The 25,770-nt window shown below is 39.4% G+C and overlaps 1 protein-coding gene across 2 annotated transcripts in view; it reads left to right on the plus strand.

Annotated features, from left to right (window-relative positions):
* Positions 1-276: 276 nt before the first annotated feature.
* The window catches only part of kiaa1522 (KIAA1522 ortholog), an 84,004-nt gene continuing 58,510 nt past the window's right edge, over positions 277-25,770 (plus strand). Inside the window, exons 1-2 of one of the 2 annotated variants that reach the window (XM_022683194.2) lie at positions 277-352; positions 6,902-7,185. In XM_022683194.2, coding sequence (XP_022538915.2) covers positions 6,936-7,185 — 250 coding nt within the window. In that variant the 5' untranslated portion in view covers positions 277-352; positions 6,902-6,935. Of the gene's footprint in view, positions 353-3,784; positions 4,059-6,901; positions 7,186-25,770 lie in introns of those variants that run through there. The other variant, XM_007249277.4, reaches the window with a different exon arrangement.

Genomic DNA, 25,770 nt, shown 5'->3' on the forward strand with positions numbered 1-25,770 from the left:
CGTGGGCAAATATGGTACCAGGTTTTTGATGTTGTTGCGCAACATAAATGCTCTCCTAAAATCATCCCATTTTAGCTATTTTAATAATCAATCTTCTAATATAATATTCTAATATAGAGGTTGAATTGAATCTAATTTGGGGGGAAAAAGATTAATTGGGTTCTGTTCTTTTAGAAATTAAGCTGTGAATGTGAAGCAAAGCCCCTTAAACATTGCAAAAATATATTTCTGAACCCTTGAATTAAAGCTAAAAGTCATCTAGATTCTTGCTCCTTTTTTCAGATCCATTGAGGTTAATGGAGACTGGACAGAATGGAAAGCTGTGGCCCTTTTCTGCTGAGGTACACAGATGGTAAGGTCTGAATTTGATGTTAACAGCATTAATGCATGGGCAAAACATGTCCTGTGTCATGTCATTTTTTGGGTCAGTTAATACCAGTATCAATCAGTCATTGGTTGAATGGTTTCATGCTCAAAAACATGATTTTTGAGCATGAAATTTACAATTTACAATCTTCTAGTGGCTTCTAATGCTAGCATGACGATGCACTGTAGAACAAAGACAAGTTGTCCCCAGCTGGTTTCATGAACATGAAAATGAGGTGAATGAGGTGAAAGTAAATGATTCTCTATTGAATGTAAACCTACATCCAACTCTAACCCAAACTTTAATTAGACATTGTAGGATTGGGATTAGAGTTAGATTTGAAGTTTAGGTTAGGGTTAGGGTTAAGTGTAGGATTAAATTTTAGGGTTGATTAAGGGTTAAGGTTAGGGTTAAGTGTAGGGTTATGTTCTATTTTAAATCATTTACATTTAACATATGGTTAAATTGCATTTAATAGACATTATGTTAAATGTTAGTTGAATGTCAGTTGAGCATCAATGAGGCCATCAAATGGACCAACATTTTTGGGATGTTGCACAGCAGGAGATTCACAGACATAGACTGTATAGACCAGATAATAAAAATGGTTCCAGCCTGATAATAAAAAATGGTTCCAGCCTGTGAAATCTATGCTATAAAGGATTAAGGTTACTTTATTTCTATACAAAATACTCGTACAATAAACACAGAGCCATTAATAACAGGAGGAGATAAACAATAGAAGAGCTAATCTGGTCCCTGTGCCCCCTGCGGATGGACGTGGCCCACTCAGCTCTCCACCAGCGGAGCCCTATTGAAACCAGATGAGCCCTGCTCCAGTTCCCCCGTCACCGACTCCCATGTGGCGTGACATCACAACGCCTGCGCTATTCTTAGTTTCAGCTTCATGGCTCTTCTCTGCTGTGAAACAGTAGAAAATAGCTAAATCATGATACCAAGCAGTCAGAGTTCAAGAGAAAGTTCCAGGGAGGGATTTTCATTATTGGAGGTCAAAGAGTTAACCCCTTGCCCCCTTTCTTAAAACCACCCACACACACACACAGACACACACACACACAAATGCACAATTGCTAGTCACTGCTAGTAGTTAGTAGGTGTGATTGGTAAGTAGAATAGTAGCTAGACTGTGTGTGTTCAGGTAGGTTTCAGGTGGTTTAAAAATAACCTGTTTAAAAAAGGAGAAGGATGCATTTGCCTGTTTTTGCTAATCCCTCCCTTGACAGAGCCTCACTTGTTTGTATGTGTGTGTGTTTAAAACGATAGGAAGTTGATCCTTATGCGTCAGTCATGACAGTTGAAAAACAGCAGCTCATATTTCACTCCTTCAAGTCCGACTGTCACTCACAGGTAGAATGTGTGTGTGTGCGTGTTTTTTCTGCTCAGTGAGGTGTGTATAATCCTTTTGTTTTTTCCCATGACGGTCCTCTCTAACAGTTTTTTAAAGTGCCTAAAGGAGCATTAGCCAATTGTCTTTCCCAAACTGTGAAATAGGGGTGGGTGATATGGCCCTAAAATAATATCACAAATTTTATGGTATTTTTGTAATAACGATACTCAAAACGATATGACAAAACAATGAATTGGAAAAAAGTTTTTCAAGAACACACTACTGCAACAAAATGAAAAAAAAAATGTTTCTGATTTTTCCCCATTTTCTCCCAATTTGGATATCCGATTGTCCCACCCCTTTGTGCGTCCCCATCACTGGTGTGGACAAGCACACGCCTCCTCCGACACGTGTGAAGTCAATCACTCCTTTTTTTGAGCTGCTGTGGATGAATCATTGCCTAAGCAGCTAGTGTGCTCGGAGGAAAGCACAGCGGCCAGGTTCCGATTCATCCACTCACAGACGCCTTGTGCCGCCCAGCGCCACCTTGAGTGTGATGGGGAGAGAGCGCCATCTACCCACCCCAGAGGGAGCAGAGCCAATTTTGCTCCCTCTAAGCACCGGCAGCTGATGGCAAAGCTGCATGAGTGGGGGTTCGAACCAGCGACCTCCCGCTCATAGTGGCAGCACATTAACAAAAGAGGAGGAGGAGGAGGCGTGTGCTGGACCACTCGGCGCCCACAAAATGAAAATTTGATTTCATTATTTCATATAATATGATATGGCACACCCCTGGAGATATTAAAAAAAATTGTAAGATTTGTAAGAGAAGTCATAAGCACTCTATATATCTCCACATATCTAGGATTAAAGTAAAATAAATTATACTATATATAATCTGTCTCTAGTAGTTATATCATGGAAAATGAGAACAGTGTAAATTTTTTCTTTTGTTAAAAACAGCAAAAAAGTAGTACCCTGATGTGATAATTAGGGGTGGGTGTTCTGGCACGATATTTCAGGGTATAACATCATTCACGATATTCAAAAATCATTTAATTGATTCTATCGATATTATTGCTTATGATACGATTTCAAACTTTAGCAAAGGTATCGATACATGTGTATTAGGTGGTTACATACATGACTATTAGCATCAAGGTTCTGAATCCCCCAACATTGCCTCCACTAATCCCCTTTATACTGCTTTTTCTATAACTGAATGAATGTGTTCAGTGGTTTATAGTATAACACCACAATGTTCATTTTTCTCAAATATATACCTATAAATAGTTAAATCAGAAAAACTGATTATTTTGAAGTGCTCTAATATTTTTTTTTTCCAGAGCTGTAGATTCTGAATATGAACAACCACACATGTTGGTCCTAGCTAGCAGGAGAATAAATCAAAGAGAAGTGAAGTTTTAAAGCAACACAATGGAAAAATGGCATTTCTTGCTCATGGGCTCCCCTCTTCTATAGTCAGAGAATGTGTTTTTTACATTCACACACTTTACACATGCATTTCTGGACAAGCTTAAAGATACAAAAACTAGACCTAGCGTGAAAGAAGCATGTGAGCTGATCCAGCAGAGTAATATTAACAGATGAGGTTATTTAACGTCAGTACTCACTAGTACCTGCTTCTCCAGAGTTACATAGTGCTGTTAGTGTGCCAATACAGTGTGCCAATCCCTAGGTAGCAACAACAGTGATACTGTTCTCATTATTGCTATTACGAATTGAGTCAGTGGAGCATCACAACGGTGTTAAGGCTTACAATTTAATGGAAAATGCTACATAATGTGGCTTTAAATGCACATATTCCCACGTACACATCTGTACATCTGAATCCGGTAAATTGAATGCATCACCAGAGCAGTAAAGAAGAGCGGTGGAGCACAAAACATAAGGCTTCCAGAAGGCAAAGGAGGAAGAATACAGTAGAAAGCTATGTGTGAGTGTGACGAGTGAGGGTGGAGAGGAATGAAGTAGTGTGTGTGAGAGAGAGTCAGAGGGAGAGAGGAAAAAAAAAAGAGAGAGAGACAGGGGAGGGAGAGAGCTAGTCATTGTGAAATAGGGTTGGCTAGAATACACGTGTGTGTTGCAGTTGCTCTGTGCAGAGTTGAATAGGGGCCAGCAGCGAGCTGGGAGCGGACAGGAGGGGGGAGGACTGACCAGCATGGAGCTCCAGTCACCCCGAAAGAGCTGAGCAAACAGCCCAGCGCAGCTCAACTCTGATCGGGGTGGAGGGAAAGAGAAAGAGGGACAAAAGTAGAAAAGAACAGAAGAGAAGGGAAGAGAAAGGAAGGAAAGGGAAGGTAACCCTGGAGTGTTTTGTATGTAAGTATTGTACTATACGTGTGTGCTGTTGCATGACAGTGTGTGTGTTCATTATTTAAGCTGCAAGCTGGGTTATTAATGATGATAAGGCTTTAATTAATAACCTTTAATTTACAGTACCACAAAATAAAACAGTTTGAGTGTCATATACTGTGTATCTAATATGTAGTTGTAGGCTAAACGGATAGGGATAGGTTAATGTGCATGAATGGACATGACTGGACATTTGTGTGAGTTTCTTTGGGTGGGTATTTGTCTTGTTTCTGAGTCTTGTTTCCCTGGGGGTCTGTTCAGGGGCGTGCTGCTCATTCTGTCAGCTCCTAAGCATTTGTCTGCTTGTGCAAAGTGCACAGCGGTGGTTTGAAGCCACACTCGGTGAGTGGCCACACTCTCTAAAAGCAGCATCCCTCCTCTGGGCTTGGAAATGGAACAGTGAGAGAGTTTTGCCACTGGCACCAGCCTGCGAATAAAACAAACAAAGCGCTGGTGGGCGAGTCAGACTGCGCTAAGAGTTTTCTCCTGCGTACTTCTGACTGACAGAGTGAAGGACAGATGGGGGTGCACTTTTTGAGCTTTCGCATAAAAGCCCACGCTTTCTTCTTCACTTGTTAAGAAGGAAGCATTTTCCTGTTGTTGGGAAAGGCTGTGTTTGTACCTGATTTGCACCTGGCAAGTAACAGGTAGAGCTTGAACTTGCAACCATCTACATGGGATAAGAACATGCATAGGCATCTATATCTTCTTTTTGCAATGTCTTGTATTGTCCATGCCCAAATCTTCGCTTCTTCGAAAGAAGGCATTTTGCTGTTATAGACGAGGACTGCATTTGCACCTGATCTACACCTGGCAAGTAACAGGTAGAGCTTGAACTTACAACCATCTACATGGGATGAGAACATACATGGGCATCCATATCTTCTTTTCTTGTCTACGCTTCCTTCTTTGCTTCTTAGAAAGAAGGCATTTTTCTGTGTAGAAGAGGACTGCATTTGCACCTGGCAAGTAACAGGTAGCGCTTAAACTTACAACTATCTACATGGGATAATAACATACATGGATATCTATTTCTTTTTTTTAAGCTGTCTTCTCTTGACAAGTCCAAGACTTCTTCCTTGCTTCTAGAAAGAGGGCATTTTCTTCTTATACAGGAGGGCTGCATTGATTTACACCTGGCAAGTAACTGGTAGAGCTTGAACTTATAACCATCTACATGGGATGAGAACATATATGGACATCCATATCATCTTTTTAACTGTCTTTTCTTGTCCATGCTTCTTTCTTCACTTGTCATGAAGAAAATATGTTGTTGGGAAAGGCTATGTTTGTACCTGATTTAAACCTGGCAAGTAACAGGTAGCACTTACAACCATCTACATGGGATGAGAACATACATGGGCATCCATATCTTCTTTTTGCAATGTCTTTCTTGTCTATGCTTCCTTTTTTGCTTTTAAGAAAGAAGGCATTTTCCTGTTGTAGAAAAGGACTGCATTTGCACCTGGCAAGTAACAGATAGAGCTTGAACTTCGCATCCATTGTTCTTCACTTCTTAGAAAGAAGGCATTTTCTGTTGCAGCTTGAACTTACAACCATCTACATGGGATGAGAACATACATGGGCATCCACGTCTTCTGTTTGCAATGTCTTTTCTTGTCCATGCTTCTTTCTTTGGTTTTTCGAAAGAAGACATTTTCCTGTTGTAGAGGAGGAATGCAATTGCATCTGATTTAAACTTGTCAAGTAACAGGTGGGGCTAAAACATATGACCATCTACATGGGATTAGAACATACTTGGGCATCCATATCTTCTCTTTGTCTTATCTTGATAAGTCCAAGCTTTCTTCTTTGCTTCTTAGAAAGAGAGCATTTTCCTCTTATAGAGGAGGGCTGCATTTTCACCTGATTTACACCTGGCAAGTAACAGGTAGGGCTAGAACTTGCAACCATCTACATGGAATAAGAATATACTTTGACACCCATATCTCTTCTTTGTCCTGTCTTGTCCTGTCATGTCTTATCTTAAGTCCATGCCTCCTCCTTTGCTCTTTAGAAAGAAGGCTTTTATTCATCTAAATGGGATTAGAACATACATGAGCATTCCTATCTTCTCTTTGTTTCTCTTTTCTAGTCCATGCTTCCTTCTTTGCTTCTTAGAAAGAAGGCATTTTTCTTTTGTAAAAGACGACTGCACTTGTACCCGGCAAGTAACAGGTAGAGCTTGAACTTACAACCATCTGCATGGGATGAGAACATGCATGGGCATCTATATCTTCTTTGCAGTGTCTTGTCATGTCCATGCTTCTTTCTTCACTTCTTAGAAAGAGGGAATTTTCCTGTTGAAGAGCATGACAGCATTTGCATCTGATTTGCACACTTGGCAAGTATCTGATAGAGTTAGAACATACAACCATGTTCATGGATAAGAACATACATGGGCACCCAAATCTTCTTTCTGTCATATCTTGTGTCATATCTCGTGTCATATCTCTGTCATATGCTTCCTTCTTTGCTCCCTAGAAAGAAGATTTCTTCCTGTTATAGAGGAGGCCTGTATTTGCATATGATTTGCACCTGGTAAAGCGAGTACTTTCAGTCTTGTCCCTACAAGGGATAGGACATTTTCATTGGCTCTTATCTAGGCACTATCCAAGGATTGGTTCTCCTAATCAGTGAGCATTCATCCACACTTACCATTCCTCCTACTAGTTAAGATTATCTTAATACAAATATGCTTTTGTGAAGCAAGTCTGCTAGTTAGTTACATACAGCTCCATTACATCCATTCTGTCATGTTTTTTGTAATATATCTAGTTTAATATTAATGTTTTTTTTCCACCCCATAGGTAAGGACAGTGCAGTAACAAGAGTCAGGACAACATGTCCAGTAGTAGCTCCATGGGAGACCTGGTGCCCAGGGACATCACTGAAGTCCTGGCTCGGCAGAGTAAGGTCAGCAAGAGCAAGAAGAAGCGTGGTTCATCACTGGGACGGGCGTTCAGCTGGTTTAAGGGCAGTAAGCAAAAAAGGAGTGTCAGTAATGGTCAAAGTCGATCAGGGAGTCTGGCAGGACGGACCGGAGAGAGCACCACCGTCCGGCAGGGTCTAACCAATCACGAGTCCTCCAAAGGTAAGTAAACCATTAAACCCTCTCAGGCTGAGTTACAGGGGTTGGACAACGAAACTGAAACACCTGATATTTTAGTGTGGGAGGTTTCATGGCTAAATTGGACCAATCTTCATTAATTGCACATTGCACCAGTAAGAGCAGAGTGTGAAGGTTCAATTAGCAGGGTAGGAGCACAGTTTTACCAGAGTTCAAAAGAGGACAAATTGTTGGTGCACGTCTTGCTGGCGCATCTGTGACCAAGACAGCAAGTCTTTGTGATGCATCAAGAGCCACGGTATCCAGGGTAATGTCAGCATTCCACCAAGAAGGACCAACCACATCCAACAGGATTAACTGTGGACGCTGTAAGAGGAAGCTGTCTGAAAGGGATTGTATCAAAAAAACATAAAACCACGGCTGCCCAAATCACGGCAGAATTCAATGTGCACCTCAACTCTCCTGTTTCCACCAGAACTGTCCGTCACCACAATAAATTATTGTGGTGTAAAGCCAGGTGTTTCAGTTTCATTGTCCAACCCCTGTATACAGTATGCGTTTATGGCATGGTTGGAAAGCAAATGGTGCTTTTTGTGAATGTATAGCTGATGTATCACTAAAGACCCTCATTCTGGCCTATTCTGGGTACTGTTTATTTTTTCCATCACTCTGAGATGCCAGTCTGTCTGGACATTTTAAAGGTGGAATTTTTCATTTTATTATGTGGCTGGTTATCACTCGGTCATCTCGGCATTATCAAGCAGGATTACTCCTCTACTGTAGAACCACATCTTCTTTGGAATGGCTAATCTGCTTAGTGTTGTGTTTTCTTTTGACTCTTTTTCTGTCTTTCTTTGTGGCTCCCTCTTGAACCCTCGTGACATAAAATAAACCAGCAATGCCTACAAAGAAGAGAGGTTGTTAAACAGCCTATCCTGCTCTTGAATGGGCAGGAATGTTGTACAGTGGAAGTACTGGTAGAGATGGGAAGATGTGCAGTGGTGATGGGTAATGGTATATATAGACGCTTGAGATATACCTTGAAATATTACATGCATTATTATTATTCATAATTACAAATGTATACAGCTCTGGAAAAAGTAAGAGGCCATTTAAAAAAGATGAGTTTATTTAATTTTAATTGAAAACCACTGGAATATAATAAGAGGAAGATGGATGATCACAGCCATCAAACTAAGCTGAATTTTGCTTGAATTTTTGTACTAGGAATAGCGTAAAATTATCCAAAAGCAGTGTGTAAGACTGGTGGAGAAGCACATGCCAAGATGCATGAAAACTGTGATTAAAATTCAGGGTTATTCCACCAAATATTGATTTTTGAACTACCAAAATCAGAGAAACTGATTCAGAAACTAAAGTGGTCTCTTAGTTTTTTCCAGAGCTGTATATATATAACAGTAGGCTACAAATAACTACAAATAAATGTTGATGAACTAGACTCTTCTTAGGGATCTTTTTAGTTGCTTAAGTCTATCACTTTTTAGGATCTGTTTCTGAGGGGAGAGAGAGAGAAGACAGTGTGTTCTTGTTCTTTCACTGATGTGTATTCTATATTTAGTAGTTTAAAGTGTAGAAGTAAATTAAGCACAAGACAGTTGTATATTCTTACAGTCAAAGCTGTGGACATAAATGGATATAACACATATAAATCAGCTAAAGACGTGTACAGAAGACTAACATAACATATAGAATGAACTCTACATATTTACATCATTCTCTGTATGAGGGAGAGAGAGATAGCTGGGCAGTTTGGGCAATTCCCCTCTGTGGGAAGTAGCTGTAGGTTTGTACAAAAACATAGTAAATTAGTTGATGGTTGCTTTTTTGGAAATAACTCAGTAGAAGGATCTGAGCAACAAAGTCACAAATTTGGCAACACTGCTCCTATCCACTGTTGATGAGGGATGGTGGGAGAAAGCACACATTATGTTGCAGGGTATGCTGGAAATTGTATTGTAGCAAACTCTGAAATGGGTCAAAATTAATAGAATGCCAAAATAATTTTGATTTTGCTGTAGGCAACATTCGGCCTGTGAGCCTTGTGTTTGACACATGGGGTCCAGATGTGAAACAGTGGAAACATAATAATGTATTCATACTGACAGTGTCAAATCACAACTTCACTACTCTTTTTCTGGTACTAGGTTAGCAGTGGGATGCACCAAAATGGAAATGTTTGACCAAAATCAAACAAAATTAAACAGTTGGTTAAATCTTTAATACTGAACGATATTGTTCTCTAAGGTTGCCACTATTGCACAAATGTAATGGCTTATATATATTTTTGTCTTTAACAATGATGTTTTGTCTTTAACAAAAGCATCGTTTATATGAATTATTTTTTACTATACTATTTTTCGATTTTTAAATTTAGCTAGGCCGATTGTCTCACTCATTCAGCTGCTACTCAGCTGTATATCCTCCATCACAAGTGATGCCACAACATAAGGAGGGTGAAGACTAGCACATGCCTCCTCCAACAGGTATGAAGTCAGCCACCGCCTCAATTATGCTATCTCAGGGCTCTGGCAGCTGATGGCAAGCAGCATGATCAGGATTCGAACCAGTGATCTCCTGATCATAGTGGCAGCGCTTTTTTTCCCCCCTTTTTTGACTGAATAATTTCAGCTGTCGAATATTCAGTGCATCCCAATTTGGCAGTGTCTGAGGGAGTGAACACATCATCTAGGTAAACTGATAATCTGAGGAAGACCATCTTCAGTACGTATCACATTAAACACTCACAGTACAAGATAATTTAAGATAATTTAAAAGCTTAAAAAATTTGATTTTGGGAAACAACTACATAATTCTAATCTGCTAAAAATGTGTAGAATATGTTTTATTTTGAGTTTGATGGTTAATCTCATCTTAAATCACTTTACAGTGTGAACTACTTAGTCTTTTTACTTATTTGACCTTTTAACATTTTTGGATGAATAATTTTGTATGTCGAATTTTCATAGCATCCCTAGCTAGCAGTATCTGAGGAAGTGAACATGTAAGGAGTTGACGTGATTTAGACTTTTAGACTCATGCTAAGTATTTACATCATGTCATGGCTCTAGGAAGTAATGTTGTGGGAAACACAGGGCTTCAAGCCAAATATAACACGCTGTTATCTGCCACAGAGTCTTTCCTTGAGACTCATTCTCGTAAACCTGCTGGGTAACTTGAGGTTGGTGGTCCAACCAGAAGAGCAGACAACTCTTTATAAAGATAGCTGAGGCATTCTTTTTGCTTTCTTTTTGTCTGTCAGAGCATAACATCTTCCAACTGAAGAGAAACACACACACACACACACACACTACACACACGTCAAGCATTCATGCAAGCTATAAAACTGCTAATGTGCAGTACTTTACAATACTCAACCATCTCATGTAATGTAATGTAATGATTAGCCATGAGTAGAGCTGCATGTTTACAGAAAATGACTATGTATTGGAGCTCATCAATAATGTTTTTCAGTTCCCACATTAAAAGGAGGGGGCTGTGTGGGTTCTGTGTGATCAGATGTCTTCATACATTAAGTAGGCCTATCAGATTTCCCTATGCATTACCAGAGCGAGACCAAGGCAATGAGCAATAACAACCGACCAACATACGTTACTTTTACACAACCAAATCCATTTTTTTCAGGCTAAACTTTATAAAGTGACTTATATATAACATTTGTACGAGTAGTTAGTTCACACTGTTACTCTGCTGTCGCACTACTGAAAACCTTCTTCATAGATGTTGTCCATTTCCCCTTCCCCTTAATGAATGTCTTGACGTTAAAGTTACAGGAATTTCAATATGTTGCATTGCCATGTCTCGGATATGTATCGAATTTCAGTTCTTCATATGAAAATGGTCCAAATCAGAATTGAAAATGTCAGATTCAGTGTATTTGTGAACATGGCCATATTGTTATTGTTATGAGTTTGTCTTTCCAAAATATATCTCCAAAATTCTATATGTAAAGGAAAAACTGTACAAACATTCGATGGAAGTCAGTGCGAAGAGATTTTATTCTAAGTTATTTTGGAGAATTTTCTATTTCTATTTGTCTATTTATTATAAAACTCTGACACAATATGAAGAACAAGTATCTGATTCAAATTATGCCTAAAGATTAAAATAAGTGTTACAGTGGACTATGATTGTTCGAATCTCTGTTCATGCTGCTTGGCATCAGCAGCCGGTGTCTGAGAGAGCACTTTCTGTCTCTGTGTGGGCAGATGGCAATCTCTCACCACATCCACAGCACTCCTATTGTGATGTTGGTCAGCACAGGTATCTGTTAGCTGATGTATTGCTGAAGCTGGAGAGCTGTGCTTTCCTCCAAGCTTCCTGGCTACTTAGTAATGCTGCAAGTGGCTGACTTTACTTACACATGTATTGGTGGAGGCATGTGCTACTCTTAACCCTTAACCCTGTGTTGGGAGCTTTACCAGTGATAGGGTGTTTTCATATTAACGGGGATTCATTAATTGCCTTCCAAATTGGTGAAGAAATGGGATACAAATTAAAATAAAAAATACAATGAATTTGTATTTAGTCTGTAAATGTTGAGAAATCAGTATGCGAGTGCAGAGGCCTATTCTGCTTATAGTTGGCTCCATGGTTGTGTCCAGAGGCTCTGAAAGTATGTGATGTAACTTCTGTGAAATTTAGGCCTTTTATAAGGAATTCTGATCCTCCTCATTTCAAGCTGAAAACTCTGATCCAAAGGCATGCAGGAGAGGGCCGGCACTAAGAGCCAGAATGTGGACAGGGCTGAGTGGCAGAAGAGGGAGATTAGAGACACAATGCTGCATTGAGCTGGAGAGATGACAGAGAGGGGATTCTTTATTAAATGCTATTTTAATTAGAACACCCCGTCCTCCTGCACGTTCTCACAGTCTCTACTATAACTGCAGTCCTTCACTGCAGAATTACAGAGCGCTAGAATTACACACGTACAGCTATTCATTACTGCTTATTACTGCTTATTACACTTTATTGTACCCCACTGCATATTACTACGTTCTTTGAAGCCTCATGTGGTGACTGGTGAAAGAGCTCGTGGGGTTTTTATGCTTTAGCCGTTGCTGATGTACCAGCAAAATTATTATCATTTAACACAAATAAAACTGTTAAATACTTTTTTAAAACCAGTTTTTAAAGTGTTTTCTCTAGAAACAGACCTTCCTTTTTACACCTGACCTTTGCAGCTAGCTGTCCTGATTCTGGCTGATAGAAGCACATCTCAGGGCTTAAGGGTTGAAAGTGCAGCACTAAAGCATTACATCACCCCTGTTTAGTTGTGCTTCGCCCCCTCCCTCCCCCAGGGGTGCTCTGTCCAGTCAGGCCAGAAGCTGTTTTAGGGGTGAGATCACTCTGTGTGCGGGATTCCCTCACTCTCTGTCCAGGTTAGGACATGCCACACCCACATCAGCAGACATTAGTCGTCTTGTCAGTCCTGTCACTGTTTGTCTGGATGCTAGGAGCTCTAGTTCTCCCGAGAAAGACTCCATTTCCTAGAATGCACCTGCATTCGACCCTCTGGACATGCCGGATCACGTGACGCATCGACGTACCGACTCATCGTGCTTTTAATCATTGCTCACACCTGGACTCTTGAGTATATATATCTCCTATTTTTCTTGATTTTTCGCCTGGTATTAAATTGTTTCCTTTGTTGTTTAGACCGTTTGTTACAGATACTTTTTGCTTCTCTGTTTATCCTTTTTCCCTAGCCCTTTATTTTTTTTTTTGTTTTTTGCCTTGCCCTTTTTACTCTGTTCTGAATGTCATGTGCCTGCTCACTCTGGTATGTTGTTTGTTTATGCTACCATTTGGTTATTGACCCTGCCTGTCCCTGACTATTCTTATAAGCCTGTTCCTTTATTTAATAAATTAAGTGTTTGGTATCTACGCTTGTTTGGCTCCTGTGACACGTCTATAGTGGCTTCTGGGAGTCTTGGGAGAGAGATATCATACTAAATCCTAAAATCTGCTTTTTATAACTTATTAAACTGTAAAAGTGTGTATGTTGATCTGCACTTTAGTTCCCTACCTTTAGCATAGTGTAACTTATAGTGTAACTTATATTGTACCTTGTATTAAGGGTAGGCAACATGGCAGAAATGTGACTTGATATGACCTGATATTTAAAGATAATTACATTTTCACAATAATCATTTGTATTACCTTTATATTATTACTTGGTAAAGATAAAATATATATACATAAAATACTTTCAAAATGGGATTACATGCTATGGCTACTTCTTTCTGTACAGGTTGTTTATAATGGGTCTAGATTTACAGATCTGTTTTTGTGATTCATGCAGTCATTCAATGTTTAAAACACACTAAAATATCTACAATATTCTCAGAACTCCATGATCTATGATTTAATAATAATGATAACATATACAGTATCATATCAAGAGTGGAATTCATTTTGCTTGGTGATTGCTATGGAGTTGTGGTTGCAAAGTGTAACGCGAGGGAGCAGATGGGAGGCGGACGTAAAAGCGGGTAAGACAAGATTTATTAAATAACAAATAAACAAACAAACAGAAATGAAAACATAAACAAACAGGGAAACGAACCAAGAACTAAATCTAGACAGATAATAACTAAACAGGGCTGGGGATAAATATACAAGGAAAATAAACGTAAATATAAACAAGAAATAAACAAGGAAACAAACTAGAGAAATAAACAGAGAATAACTAATAAACAAAGAACTATGGGATGTGGAGATAAACTACTAGAAACGTGGCAAGACAAACGACAGAGGAAGGTGCAAAGACTGACAGATAAACATGGACTAAAGAGTACTATATATAGTAACATAAAACACTGAACACCTGGGGAGACAGGTAACGAGGGGCGGAGCTACAAATACACAAACGTGATGGAAAACTACTGAAGAAACACACTAGGAAACGGGGAAAACATAGGGAAACATACCGAGGCCGTGACACAAAGTGCTTGCTAGGTGCATGTTACAGTTATGCAAGTTGATTAGTGTAGTATTTCTGAAGGCTGCTGTGGTGTTGCTTGGTGGGAGCTAGTTGGTTGCTATGATGCAGCTAAGTGCTTGCTTAATGAGAGCTATTGTGTTGCTAAGTGGTTGCAAGGGTGTTCTGAGGTGGTAGCTACAGTGTTAAAAGGTGATTGGTTGGTTGGTTGGTTGGTTGCTTGGGTGTTGCTAGTGAATTTGAATCATTGTGACCAAAGGAAGGTGTGTAAACTTTTGAACCTAATTCATTCCTATATGAAAACTACAATATACCTGTTGAAAATGCTGTAAGCAGCCCAAATCAGATTTGTGCTACTCAATATTCCACAGAAAAATAAGAATAATAAGAAAAAGATAAGGATATAATAAAATACAATATAGTTGTTGCTAATGTATAAACAATTTAAATGTTAATAGTAATAACTGAAAACTAAATAAGTTTTAAGGGTTAACCAGAACATTAACAACATTCACTGGAATTAACTGAAACTTCCCCAAGGACATCTTTGGACATCTTGTATATCTAACTGCTGCAACAATGTGTGCACAGCTGATGCACTCACAAGGAACATGTTGTTAACACTGGCCACCAAAAAAGCTTTGCTTATCAACAGTGTGTTGGAAATGTCAACTGAAGCCAAACGTAGGGGTTCGGCTCACAGCTGCTAACGGCTTTTGTCATTAATGTCCATTTGTTATCAGCTATTAGGACGTCACCATAGAGCTGAGATCTGTGTGCAGCAGAGAAAGGAGAGCTGAAACGAGAGCGCTCAGTAATTACACTGGAAAAACGAAGAACTGAATGTTTAATGATGTCTCCAGACAGTGATGAACATGCTCTCCACATGTCAGAGAATCAATCATGGGACTGTTGAGAATGAGGAGATGAGAGACTATGATCAAACAGCCAGGACCGTTTCTCAGTCTATTACAGAATATCAGTGTTAGAGAACTCAAGATTACATTAGGTTGGTATTGGAAATGGCGTTAATGCTGTTGAGAAATGTTGTGTGTGGTGGCTATGAGTATTAAAATGGCTTTTTTTTTTACCTTTTATTAATATATACTGCAGTATTAAATATAGCATACATATTACATACAACTTTACATTTGCTAAAGTTAAGGAAAATGCCCAAACTCTTTATTACACTTTTTGATTTGTATTTTGACTATAATTACATAGTCAAACAATGACTGATAATTTTATACCTGCTATTCTTGGAAAGACTAGAGTAGTAAACTAATGCTGATGATATTGAAATGTTTGGGAATGCTCACACCTGTGTAGGTTGTGAGGAGTTATTGGGAGGAGTGTGGCAGAACACTGGCCCATGTGTTCATGGCAAGTTGATGTAAATTACCAGTCTGTGGTAGCCAGCGTCCTCTTTTATGCTGTAGTGTGTTGGGGATGCTGGACGACTGGACACCACTGGCAGAGAGGACAGCCCTCAGTAAGCTACTGAACATCATGAACAATGTTCTCCACCCTCTGCACAGCACCGTCACCAGGCAGAGGAGCTCATTCAGCGGCAGGCTGCTGTCCCAGTCCTGCTCCACAGACAGACTCCGAAAGTCTTTTGTCCCTCAGGCCATAAGACTGTTCAACTCCTCTCAGCACAGCAAACTAAAGACTCTGTGACTATCTAGATCTATCTATCTATTGATCAGAGCATGGTCTGATAGATGGATGAGACAGTGAATTTCTAAAGCTGTGGTGGCAGTTAACATTACTCTATCCACAGTGTCACATGTGTACTGGGTTGTAATGATTGTGACCAACAGTGTCTGTACAGAATTGTCCGTGCAAACATAAAAGTGACTCACATCCACATTCAATACAGGAAACCACACAGGCCGCAGCAATGGCTTCCATTTAGAGATGGTAAAAGTCATGAGACATGATAGCCCTTCCTGTCCCAAGACACACATTCCATGCCATGTCAGTGTATACCTACTAGGATATGAATACAAATGAATGTGATCCTCTTTTCCAAGTATATCACAGTGTCAGATGATGTTTAACTTCTCTGTAAAGTTAATAGACTCGTTCTTCCTGAGAACTGTGTTTCTATGCCAAGTAAGTGTATTAAAATGCTGACATGGCTTGTTTGGATTGGACTGGCTTGTTTTATTTTCCCCAAAGGGAACCTAAACTAGTGTATTTGTATCAGTGTGAAACTGTGGGATCCTGATATTTTTAGAGTAGAATGTTTATGGACATAATGCTGGATGTCTATGATGCAAATACTGCTAGAGCTAAAATCTACAAGTGAAATAAGGTGGGGGATAGGGATGCCTGTTGGCCTCTTTCAACTCTATGATTTTTCTAATTTTCTTTACTCAGTGATAAAACTCTTGCATCTGGACTGCAATTGAAAAAACAGGAGGACCAGTAAGTTTTTAGGCTTTCTCGGTCACATGACATCACGTTCAGTAGCTCCTCCATTTCCACTTGCTGTTGGTTTACGTGGATCTCCATGGAAACGCACGCCTAAAGTGTAATTACGTTGCATAGAAGTGGACAATTATTTATTTTTAAATAGTTTATTTTTAGTTATTAAAGGCGAGGAGACGAAACTCAGAGATTTGCATCGGGATGGGAATAAAATTACCGGATGACCACGGTTCGAGTTCAGCGAAAACTAGTAGGTAATTTAGCCTTTAGACTTCTTTGAAAAACACATATATGGTCATTCCGGACGGGATTAAAATCACAGACGACCCTCCATAAAAGAGAAAATTAACTGAGGACCCCCTGAGAAACTAATCCCTTCCAGATAGGGCTATACAAATCAATAAGCACATATTCACCCTTTTGCTAGAAATCAGTTATCCTTTCTTTTTTTAGTTTGTATTTTTTTTTCACCTAAAAAAATAAAAGTGCATTATTTACACTTTCTTTATTTATGAAGGCATTTAAAATGTATTCAAATAATAAAGAAAACAGCTGGTTTCTTCCAAATTATTGGGTGAAAGTATTGATCTACTGTATGGTTATTTGGATGAAGGGCTCAAATAATATTAAACGTTAAAGAAAGATATAACAGTTGATCCATTGAATAACTTTCACATTTTCATTCTGTATGTTTTTTTTGTGGGTTTGTGCTGGAGGGCAGGCTTTAGTTAATTAAAGGTCTCAGTGATGGAAACTTCTGCACATCCTTTTGGTGTTCTTGTTCAAATCAGCTAGGCCGTTTCATGTGTCTCAGCATGTGGGTATTGTTATGTAATCCTCAGTAATGAATACACCTGGTGACATATGCACTCTTACCGTTTGCTTCAGCTAAACCATGCCTTCTCTTCCTTTCTCTCTCTCTCCCTCTCTTTCTATCTCTCTTTCTCTTTTTCTGGCACCTGCTTGGCAAATCCATTGGAGTGATATACTGCTTATACTGGATGTGGATTTATTCACTCTACAATTACATAATAAGCCATTAAGACTTCTTGTTACTATAAACCCTTCAGGGAATCTCTTGCACACCTTCTCTAATGTCAGATCTGGACAAAACCGAGTGTCTAATTCTTTTGTAGTTCAATATTATGAGCTTCAATGCACCTCTTAAACCTGTGGACTGACCTGCGTGGCCTTAGTGTTTGATGTACAGTAGACTGACTGCAGGCTGTGATGTTAGTCCAGTGAGACAGAGGAGGTAACAGTGTGAAAGAATTCAGATTGAGTTCAGAACTCGAGGGTAAGATCAGCGTGATGTGGAACATATACTAAAGCAGGCCCTCCAGGTCACAGTCACAGCGAGCGAAGCCCTGTGACCTCACAAAAGGTCATGGTCATTGTGGTTACACCCATATTGGGAGACACACACACACACACATACAGTATGTAGCACAGGCACTCCCAGACCAGACTACCCCACCAGACTCCTGTGACCAGCAATAACAAGAGCAGAGTCCATCCCCATAGAGAATAAACTCTCTTCCTGTTGTCATAGCAGCTAACCCATAACCCCACCACCTCCCTCCACCACACACTCTCTTTATCTCTCTCTGTCTTTCTCTCTGTATTATTTTCCTTTCAGTAACTCTCTCCGTGTCTGCAGCCTGCTTTAGTCATTTGAAACACAGTGGTTGTTAATGAAATGGGCATGGGGCCAGAAAGCTCTGGATACAGCAGAGAGTACAATGCTGTTATATCCTTAAAAAAGTATGTAGCAGTAGGATCATTCCATTCTGTTTAGAGGATATGCTGTTAAATAATATCACTTACTGTAAAATTATAATATTGGAAACTGTGGTACCTGTGGAAACTTCAGTAAAGAAAAGGCCTCTTATCTGTGAAGTAATTGTTTATTAGCTCAGTAAAACACTAGCATTACAATAAATACAAACAGCTATTTTACAAAAAGCAGTGCTTTAACATCACTGTTTTCCTTAAAACATCTCCTCATATATCCTAATCTGAGTTTAATAGAGTTATTTCTAGTTCTCATCAGATCAACACCTGGTTTGGTAAAGACGGTACTGAACAGATACACATGCTGTCTGAGGGAAATCATCCAGGAGAAATCTGGAACTACACTTTGTTCTTTAGCTTGGCTCACAGGATTTAACATACTTAGTTAAAAATAAGAATTCCTAGATAAGTTTTACTCTATGTATGTTTATTTGCATCTGTTCAAATCATATGTGGTGCTTTTTTCAGGCAAAAACACTCACATTGCTGAGATAAATGAATAAGTGTAATTTGCTTTGGTGCCTAAAACTTTTGCACAGTACTGTATATCGCAATATTAAACAATGTAAGACCAGTGACATCACCAGCCCCTTCTGCCACTTGCGTGCTGTCTCGTATCAGAGATCCAGACCGACTGAAAGCTCAATCAGGGCTTTAGAGTCGGACAACAATACAACAACACAACAAAAATCATTCTCACGACTGTCAGACGTCTGGAAGTGATGTGCTGCCCTTCAGTATCAACACCCAATAATCTCCAGTCACTGTCATGTTTGACTGCTTTGACTAGGTTTTGCTAGTGTGCAAAGAAGTGTGTGATTAGGTTCATAGTACAGTATGTCAGTTCTGTTTACTCGTATTGTTCAATTATACTAAATAAAATACAGTTTGTCATTCTACTGTCCAATATAAAAGAAAACAAAACTAAAATAAAATTTGCTCACTTCCACATTGATTAAATTCAAACCGACTAGGGCTCTGAGTGTTTCAGTGGACTAAGCGCTGCCACTATGATCAGGAGATCACTGGTTCGAATCCTGTTCATGTAGCTTGCCATCGGGTACTGGAGCCCTGAGAGAGCACAATTGGCGCTGCTCTCTCTGGGTGGGGAGATGGCGCTCTTTCCCCACATCACTCCAAAGGCTGATGGCAATTAGCACAGGATCTGTGAGCTGATGTATCTGAACTGAGTCGCTGCATTTTCCTCCGAGCATGCTGTGATGCTACTCGGCAACGCTGCATCAGCAGCAATTCGAAAAGAGACGGTGGATGTCACATATATCGGAGGAGGACTGTGCTAGTCTTCACCCTCCTGGTAACCGTGCGTCCACAGCGAACGTGACGCGAGCGACAAAGCAGCCGGAAGTCATTCATTTTCAATGAGAGCGAGCGACACTGGGCGACAGGCAGCGACGCGGCGCGACGCGATGCGAAGCGGGCGGTTTGAGCGACGCGAGAGAGTTGACCAGAACTTAACTTTATGCAAATGTGCAGCGACGCGCGGCGGCGACTACCAATCAGAAACAGATTCTCATATGTCCGGCCTAAAATCGCTGCTCTGATTTTCGGTTCCTACTGAAGATTTATTCCGCCAGCAAAACGGAAAGAACAGAACTGAACTGAGCTGATCTGAGGTAAAATACTCCACTACACCAGCAGCTACCCCAGTATAGTACTATCCTTACAGAATTACCTTATTTAATAGAAAACTATATATTAAAACTGAGGAAATTATTTATTAAATTAACAGATTTATGACAACTAAGGGAATATTTTTTTAATTAACAGAACCTTTTATTGAAACAAAGGGAATTATTTATTAAAGTTAACATAATGATTTATTACAACTGAAGAAAGTATTTAATACATTTAACGTAACAATTTGTTCAAACTGAGGTATGGAATTTGAAACGATTTAGGTAAAACTGAGGGAATTATTCATTACATTTTACAGAAAGATTTATTAAAACTGAGGGAATTATTTATTAAATTAAGAGAAAGACTTTTTATTAAATCAAGAGGATGATTTAATATATTTAAGTAAACATATTAATTATAAGAAATTATTTATTACATTAAGTTAACAATATTTGAAATTTTGGACAAATTAAGAGAATGATTTACTACATTAAGGAAAAAAAATTATTATATTTAAGTAAACCCATTTATTGTAATATGAAATAGTTATGTTAAATAATTGTACTTAAAAATAGTTATAAAAGTTTTTAATGTTTAGGAATTGTGTAGAGAGGCTGAACCCTTGTTTCTGTATGTGCCGTATTTGGAAAACGCCCACCAGCGACAGCTCGTTGTGAGTGAGACACGCCCCCAAGCGACTCATCGCCTGTTGGACAGGCGACACAGAGCGATTTTATCGCGTTCGGTGTGAACGTACAGTAAAAGGGGGACTCCGAATAAGTGGATTGGGTAATTGGCCGTGTAAATTGGGGAGAAAACAGGAAAAAAATTTAAATAGAAATTTGAGGAAAATTTAAACCGACTAAATCTGCACTCTATTGTACACTGTCATTCTTTCTCAATCTTTCTCAGTCGCTCACTTCCTTGCTCACTCACTCACCCCTTCACTCGATCACTCACTCACTTTTTTTCCCTTTCCTGCACCTGTACAATTAAATTGCTGAATGCTCAATGCCTCGCTGTTTCCCAAATGGCTCATGACTCATCATATATCGCTTTAACCTTGAACTTAAGCTACCTGCCCTGCTCACAGCTCAGACCCAGGAATGGCAGGAATGAAGAAGGGGCACAGTGAACACACACACACACAGATTAACAATGCCAGTGTGCCCCTGTGGAATGTAATCTTATGGCGAGGCTAAACACTGGTCTACAGGAATATTACAGCGAGCAGCAGATGAAGCCTAGCTGAGAAACAACAGAAGCCTGTGAACCTTTGCGAGAAGGCATAGATAGGTCAGGCTGGCACCAGGTGAGCTCTCTGTGTGCCTGCCAGTATCTGAACCTCCTGGAATGCAGCTGGACGGAATTTGCCTCAGTGCCAGCTCGCTTTCGACCTGCATTCCGGCACAGCGGGTTTGGAGCACATTTAACACAACAGCGGTTTTCTAGGCAAGCAGAACATTCCGTTTTAAAAGATGTGAGGATTTCTGTGCAGTTTTCCAGTTTTGTATTCCTTAAAACAGAAATTCTGGATAAGATAAAGTGCCCATTGTAACGCAGTTCCATAAACAGCTCTGCCAAGTTGCATCAACCACAACCACAAGAGGGCAGTATAAATCAAGCCCTATCTTCTCTATCTAAACACTATACAACACCAGTGTACCATGGTGTAGAGTAGAGAGACTAATTTGTTTAACTCGAGGTTGAGGATGTTGACAGCTTGCTTTGTAACCTATATGCAAGAGCTGTGTCTTCCTCAGCCACAGGAGGGCAGTATGAAGCGGGGCCAACTTCCCTATCAGTAGACTATAATGTGAAACATGGTGAAGAGAAACAATCTAGCTTACACCTGATGTTGTTCCCAGATTGATGTTGATTAGAGCTTATTTTCCTCATTCTTTAATAAAGATCCACAGCAATGAAACAGCCTAATCTTTGTGTTTGGCTTGACTGTATTGGCTTTGGAGACTCTTTTCAGGTGTTCTAATTACCTTAGAATGGTTACCAAAATTGGACAAACTTTAATTTTCTGGGTACTGAACCCAAAACCCTGAGTCCTACTGATTACCAGTGTTCCTGTGACTGCTTACCTGTATCACTGAGTCTTTGCGAAGTATTGCCAACTCTATCATTGCATATTGAGTGTTAATTTCATTGAATGTGTCTGTCAAATATTTTTTATTCCACTTTTCTTCCCAATTTAGCTATGCCAATTATCCCACCGACTCAGCTGCTCAGCTGTACTCCCCCTATTACTAGCACTGCTGATGTAGCATTACTGAGTAGCCAGTGTGTTTGGAGGAAAACGCAGTGACTCCGTTCTGATACATCAGCTCACAGAGGCCTTGTGCTGAGCAGCATCACCCTTTGGAGTGATGAGGGGAAAGAGTGCCATCTACTCACTCAGAAAGGGCATGGCCAATTGTGCTCTCTCTGGGCTCTGGCAGCTGATGGTGAGCTGCATGACCAGGATTCAAACCGGCGATCTTCTGATTTATGTTTTGTTTTTTGCTCTCTCATTGGATTTTTTTGGCGAGGGGAAACCTAAACCTTTTTATTCCACTGCAGCAATAGCTTTTAAAATGCATGTGAGTGCATAAGCATGACATAAGCTCTAAATGGCAGCCAAATTGCCACTTTGGAGAAGAATTCACCCTAAGGCTTTGTTTCTTCCTCTGAAGACTATTAGCAAAGTGATTACATGATGACAGCCTAAGTACTATGGACCAATTATCTAATAGAGACATAGATAAGATTTTTTTGTTTTTTTTCATGGAACCCATCCAAGACACATACCTGCTTAAACAAGAGCTGTGAGATGTAGATTTCTGCCATGCATTTTTCTGTCTTCAGCCACCAGCCAGTCTACATGACTTGGACAGAGGGAGCTGTGCTAAGTAATATCATGCTGCCCTTGGGGCATTGTATTCTTGTCATGCAAGAAGTTGCTCAGATCATGAGCCAGCTAAAATACCACTGCTCGCCTCAGCGCTTTCTCCATGCAGGACAGAAATCGATGTGACTGGATTTAGCAGAGGACTGCAGCAGAACATTGACAATGCTAAAGAGGAGAATATTAAGGTGTGTGTCTGAGCATACTGTAAATCCAGTCTATTAGTGGACGACAATAAGATAATATCTTTATTTGCATGGCACCGTCAGAAATCTCTATTCTCTATTATTTTTAACAAAACTGTTTTATATGCCATCATATTTAATAAAGAAATCCGATGTAAAATGGACTTTTGGTGTTGTAAAACAAAAATAAAAAGTACTTACCTTGGATAAATATCACACTTCCGTTCTCCCACAGCGTTCCAAGATCCAGACATTTTAACAGTTTGTCCAAACACCCTTCAGACTGGGTGACATGAAGCATAATTTGCCCTGATAAATTGGCAATAAATATATATATATATATATATACTTAGACTCTGCATAGGGTAGCAGCCGGCGCCAGGAGGCAGGCTATGCGGAATCTATGTATATATATGTCTGTCATTATCAGTACAGTAATGGTGGCACCCGGAGCAGAAGCTAGCGTTATAGGATGTAAACAGTGGTTTTTAATAGGCCTCTTGTCACCCAGTCTGAAGGGTTTTTGGACAAACTGTTATTCATCAAACATAAGTCATGTTTATCATGTTTTACTACACAAAAAGTCCATTTTACACCGGAGTTCTCCTTTAAATGATAGTATGTTACATAAGCTCTAATACCAAAACACAAGTGTGTATGAGATCTGTATGAAATGGGTATAAAAGAAAGCTAGCATTGAACCGTGTGCTAGTGAAAGGTATTACCTGCGCTGACAGAGTGCCGAGGCAGATACTTGTGATGCATCCCAGATCACATTACAGATCTTCTGGAGGTCACACTGACCTGAGCTGGAGATAAACAGAGGTTTAGAGACTGATGGAGGCTAAAGGGGACTTTAGCTTTAGTTACAGCTCCTATCACATAACCATTTCTAGATGAGCAGAGTTAGTTCAGGTTTTATAAATTTATTTCAATTCAAATGAAAGTAACTTTAGCATATACTGAATAAATAAATAAAAAATCTAAAGTACCAGCCAACTTCATTTTGTGCAGACATTTCTCAATAAACTTGAGGGCACATTACATTTCTAATGTTATTGGGGTATTTAACATTCCTCTATTCACAGTGTGACATACAGCTCTGGAAAAAATGAAGAGACCACTTCAGTTTCTGAATCAGTTTCTATGATTTAGCTATTTTTAGGTCTATGTTTGAGTAAAATGAACATTGTTGTTCTATTCTATAAACTACAGACAATGTTTCTCCCAAAATTTAAATAAAAATAGTATTTGCAGAAAATGAGTAATGACAAGTGAGAAATGACATAAATGACGCAGAGCTTTCAGAACTCAAATTAAGTTTTAAGAGTCCAGAAATCAATATTTGGTGGAATAACCCTGTATTTTAATTGCAGTTTTCATGCATCTTGGCATGTTCTCCTCCACCAGTCTTACACACTGCTTTTGGATAACTTTATGCCACTCCTGGTACAAAAAACAAGCAGTTCAGCTTAGTTTGGTGGCTTGTGGTCTTCCTCTTGATTATATTCCAGAGGTTTTCAATTTAGAAAAAAAAATATATATATATATATGTAATCCATTATAGCAATAAGGCAATTGTTTGAGTGAATAGACAAGAAATACTTTAGCTTCCACAGCTTAAGCCTCCGTGACTCAAATGTTTTTATCAAATTATCTTTACTGTCAATGGAAAATTATTTTTTTTAAATATTCTAAATATTTGTAAAACATGGTGTGTAATATCTCAAGCTACTTTATATTATATAATGTGAAAGTACATTACTATGACAAGTGATTCCTAAATTTTACACTGTAATGTATTCCATGTACACTACATGGACAAAAGTATTGGAAATTATTTAGTGTTTCTTAGGGAATCAAGGATATTAAAAATAAGTGTTTTATGCTTTTGTTAGAGTAACTGTATTATACAGTTAATATTAAAGTCTAGTAAAAGCAACTTAATATAGCTGAATTCATTCATTAAAATGAATCTCTGTCCACAAACATTTGGACAAACTGTATAGTGTATAAACTGTATAGCCCTACGATCTTTAATATGACAGTGGCTCTATTTTTACTTGGAGTCATTTCCTGTGATGGGCACTGTCTGTTTTTCATCAGCAGGACACCACTGGTTTAATACAGCCCCCCATAGTGGGCAGGCCTCAAAAAATAACAGACAAAACACAACCCTGAAAATATGCAAACAGCCCACGGTGGAGTCATAATAGATTAACCCAACAGTGGATCTGCTGGCACTGTTGGCACAAGTTTAAAGGTAATATCGTGTACGCCTGCATTAAGCAATCGCTGCTGTCTGTGTCTGTATAGATGGTTTACGCTGGTTTAATTCCATTCTGGAACGTTCCTGTGTGCCATGTAATAGATTGGACTGACAAGGACTTGGAGAGCTGAACGGAATATTAGATTACCTGACCACACAGGAACAAACAGTTACGACCGAGAAGAGCTGAAATAAGAAGAATGCAGAGATGGGCAGAAGCGCAAGAAGAAGAGTGTAACAAAGATACACGCAAAGACAATAAAGCAGAAGAGATCCAGATGCATCATCTAGAGAAAGAGAGAGAGAGAGAGAGAGAGAGAGAGAGAGAGAGAGCGAGAGAGAGAGAGAAAGAGAGCATAGATCAAAACAGAGCCTGGGTGGGGCGGTGGGTGAACAGGAACAGCCATGG

This window comes from Astyanax mexicanus, chromosome 3, assembly GCF_023375975.1.
Source record: "Astyanax mexicanus isolate ESR-SI-001 chromosome 3, AstMex3_surface, whole genome shotgun sequence".
NCBI classification, from domain to species: Eukaryota; Metazoa; Chordata; class Actinopteri; order Characiformes; family Acestrorhamphidae; genus Astyanax; species Astyanax mexicanus.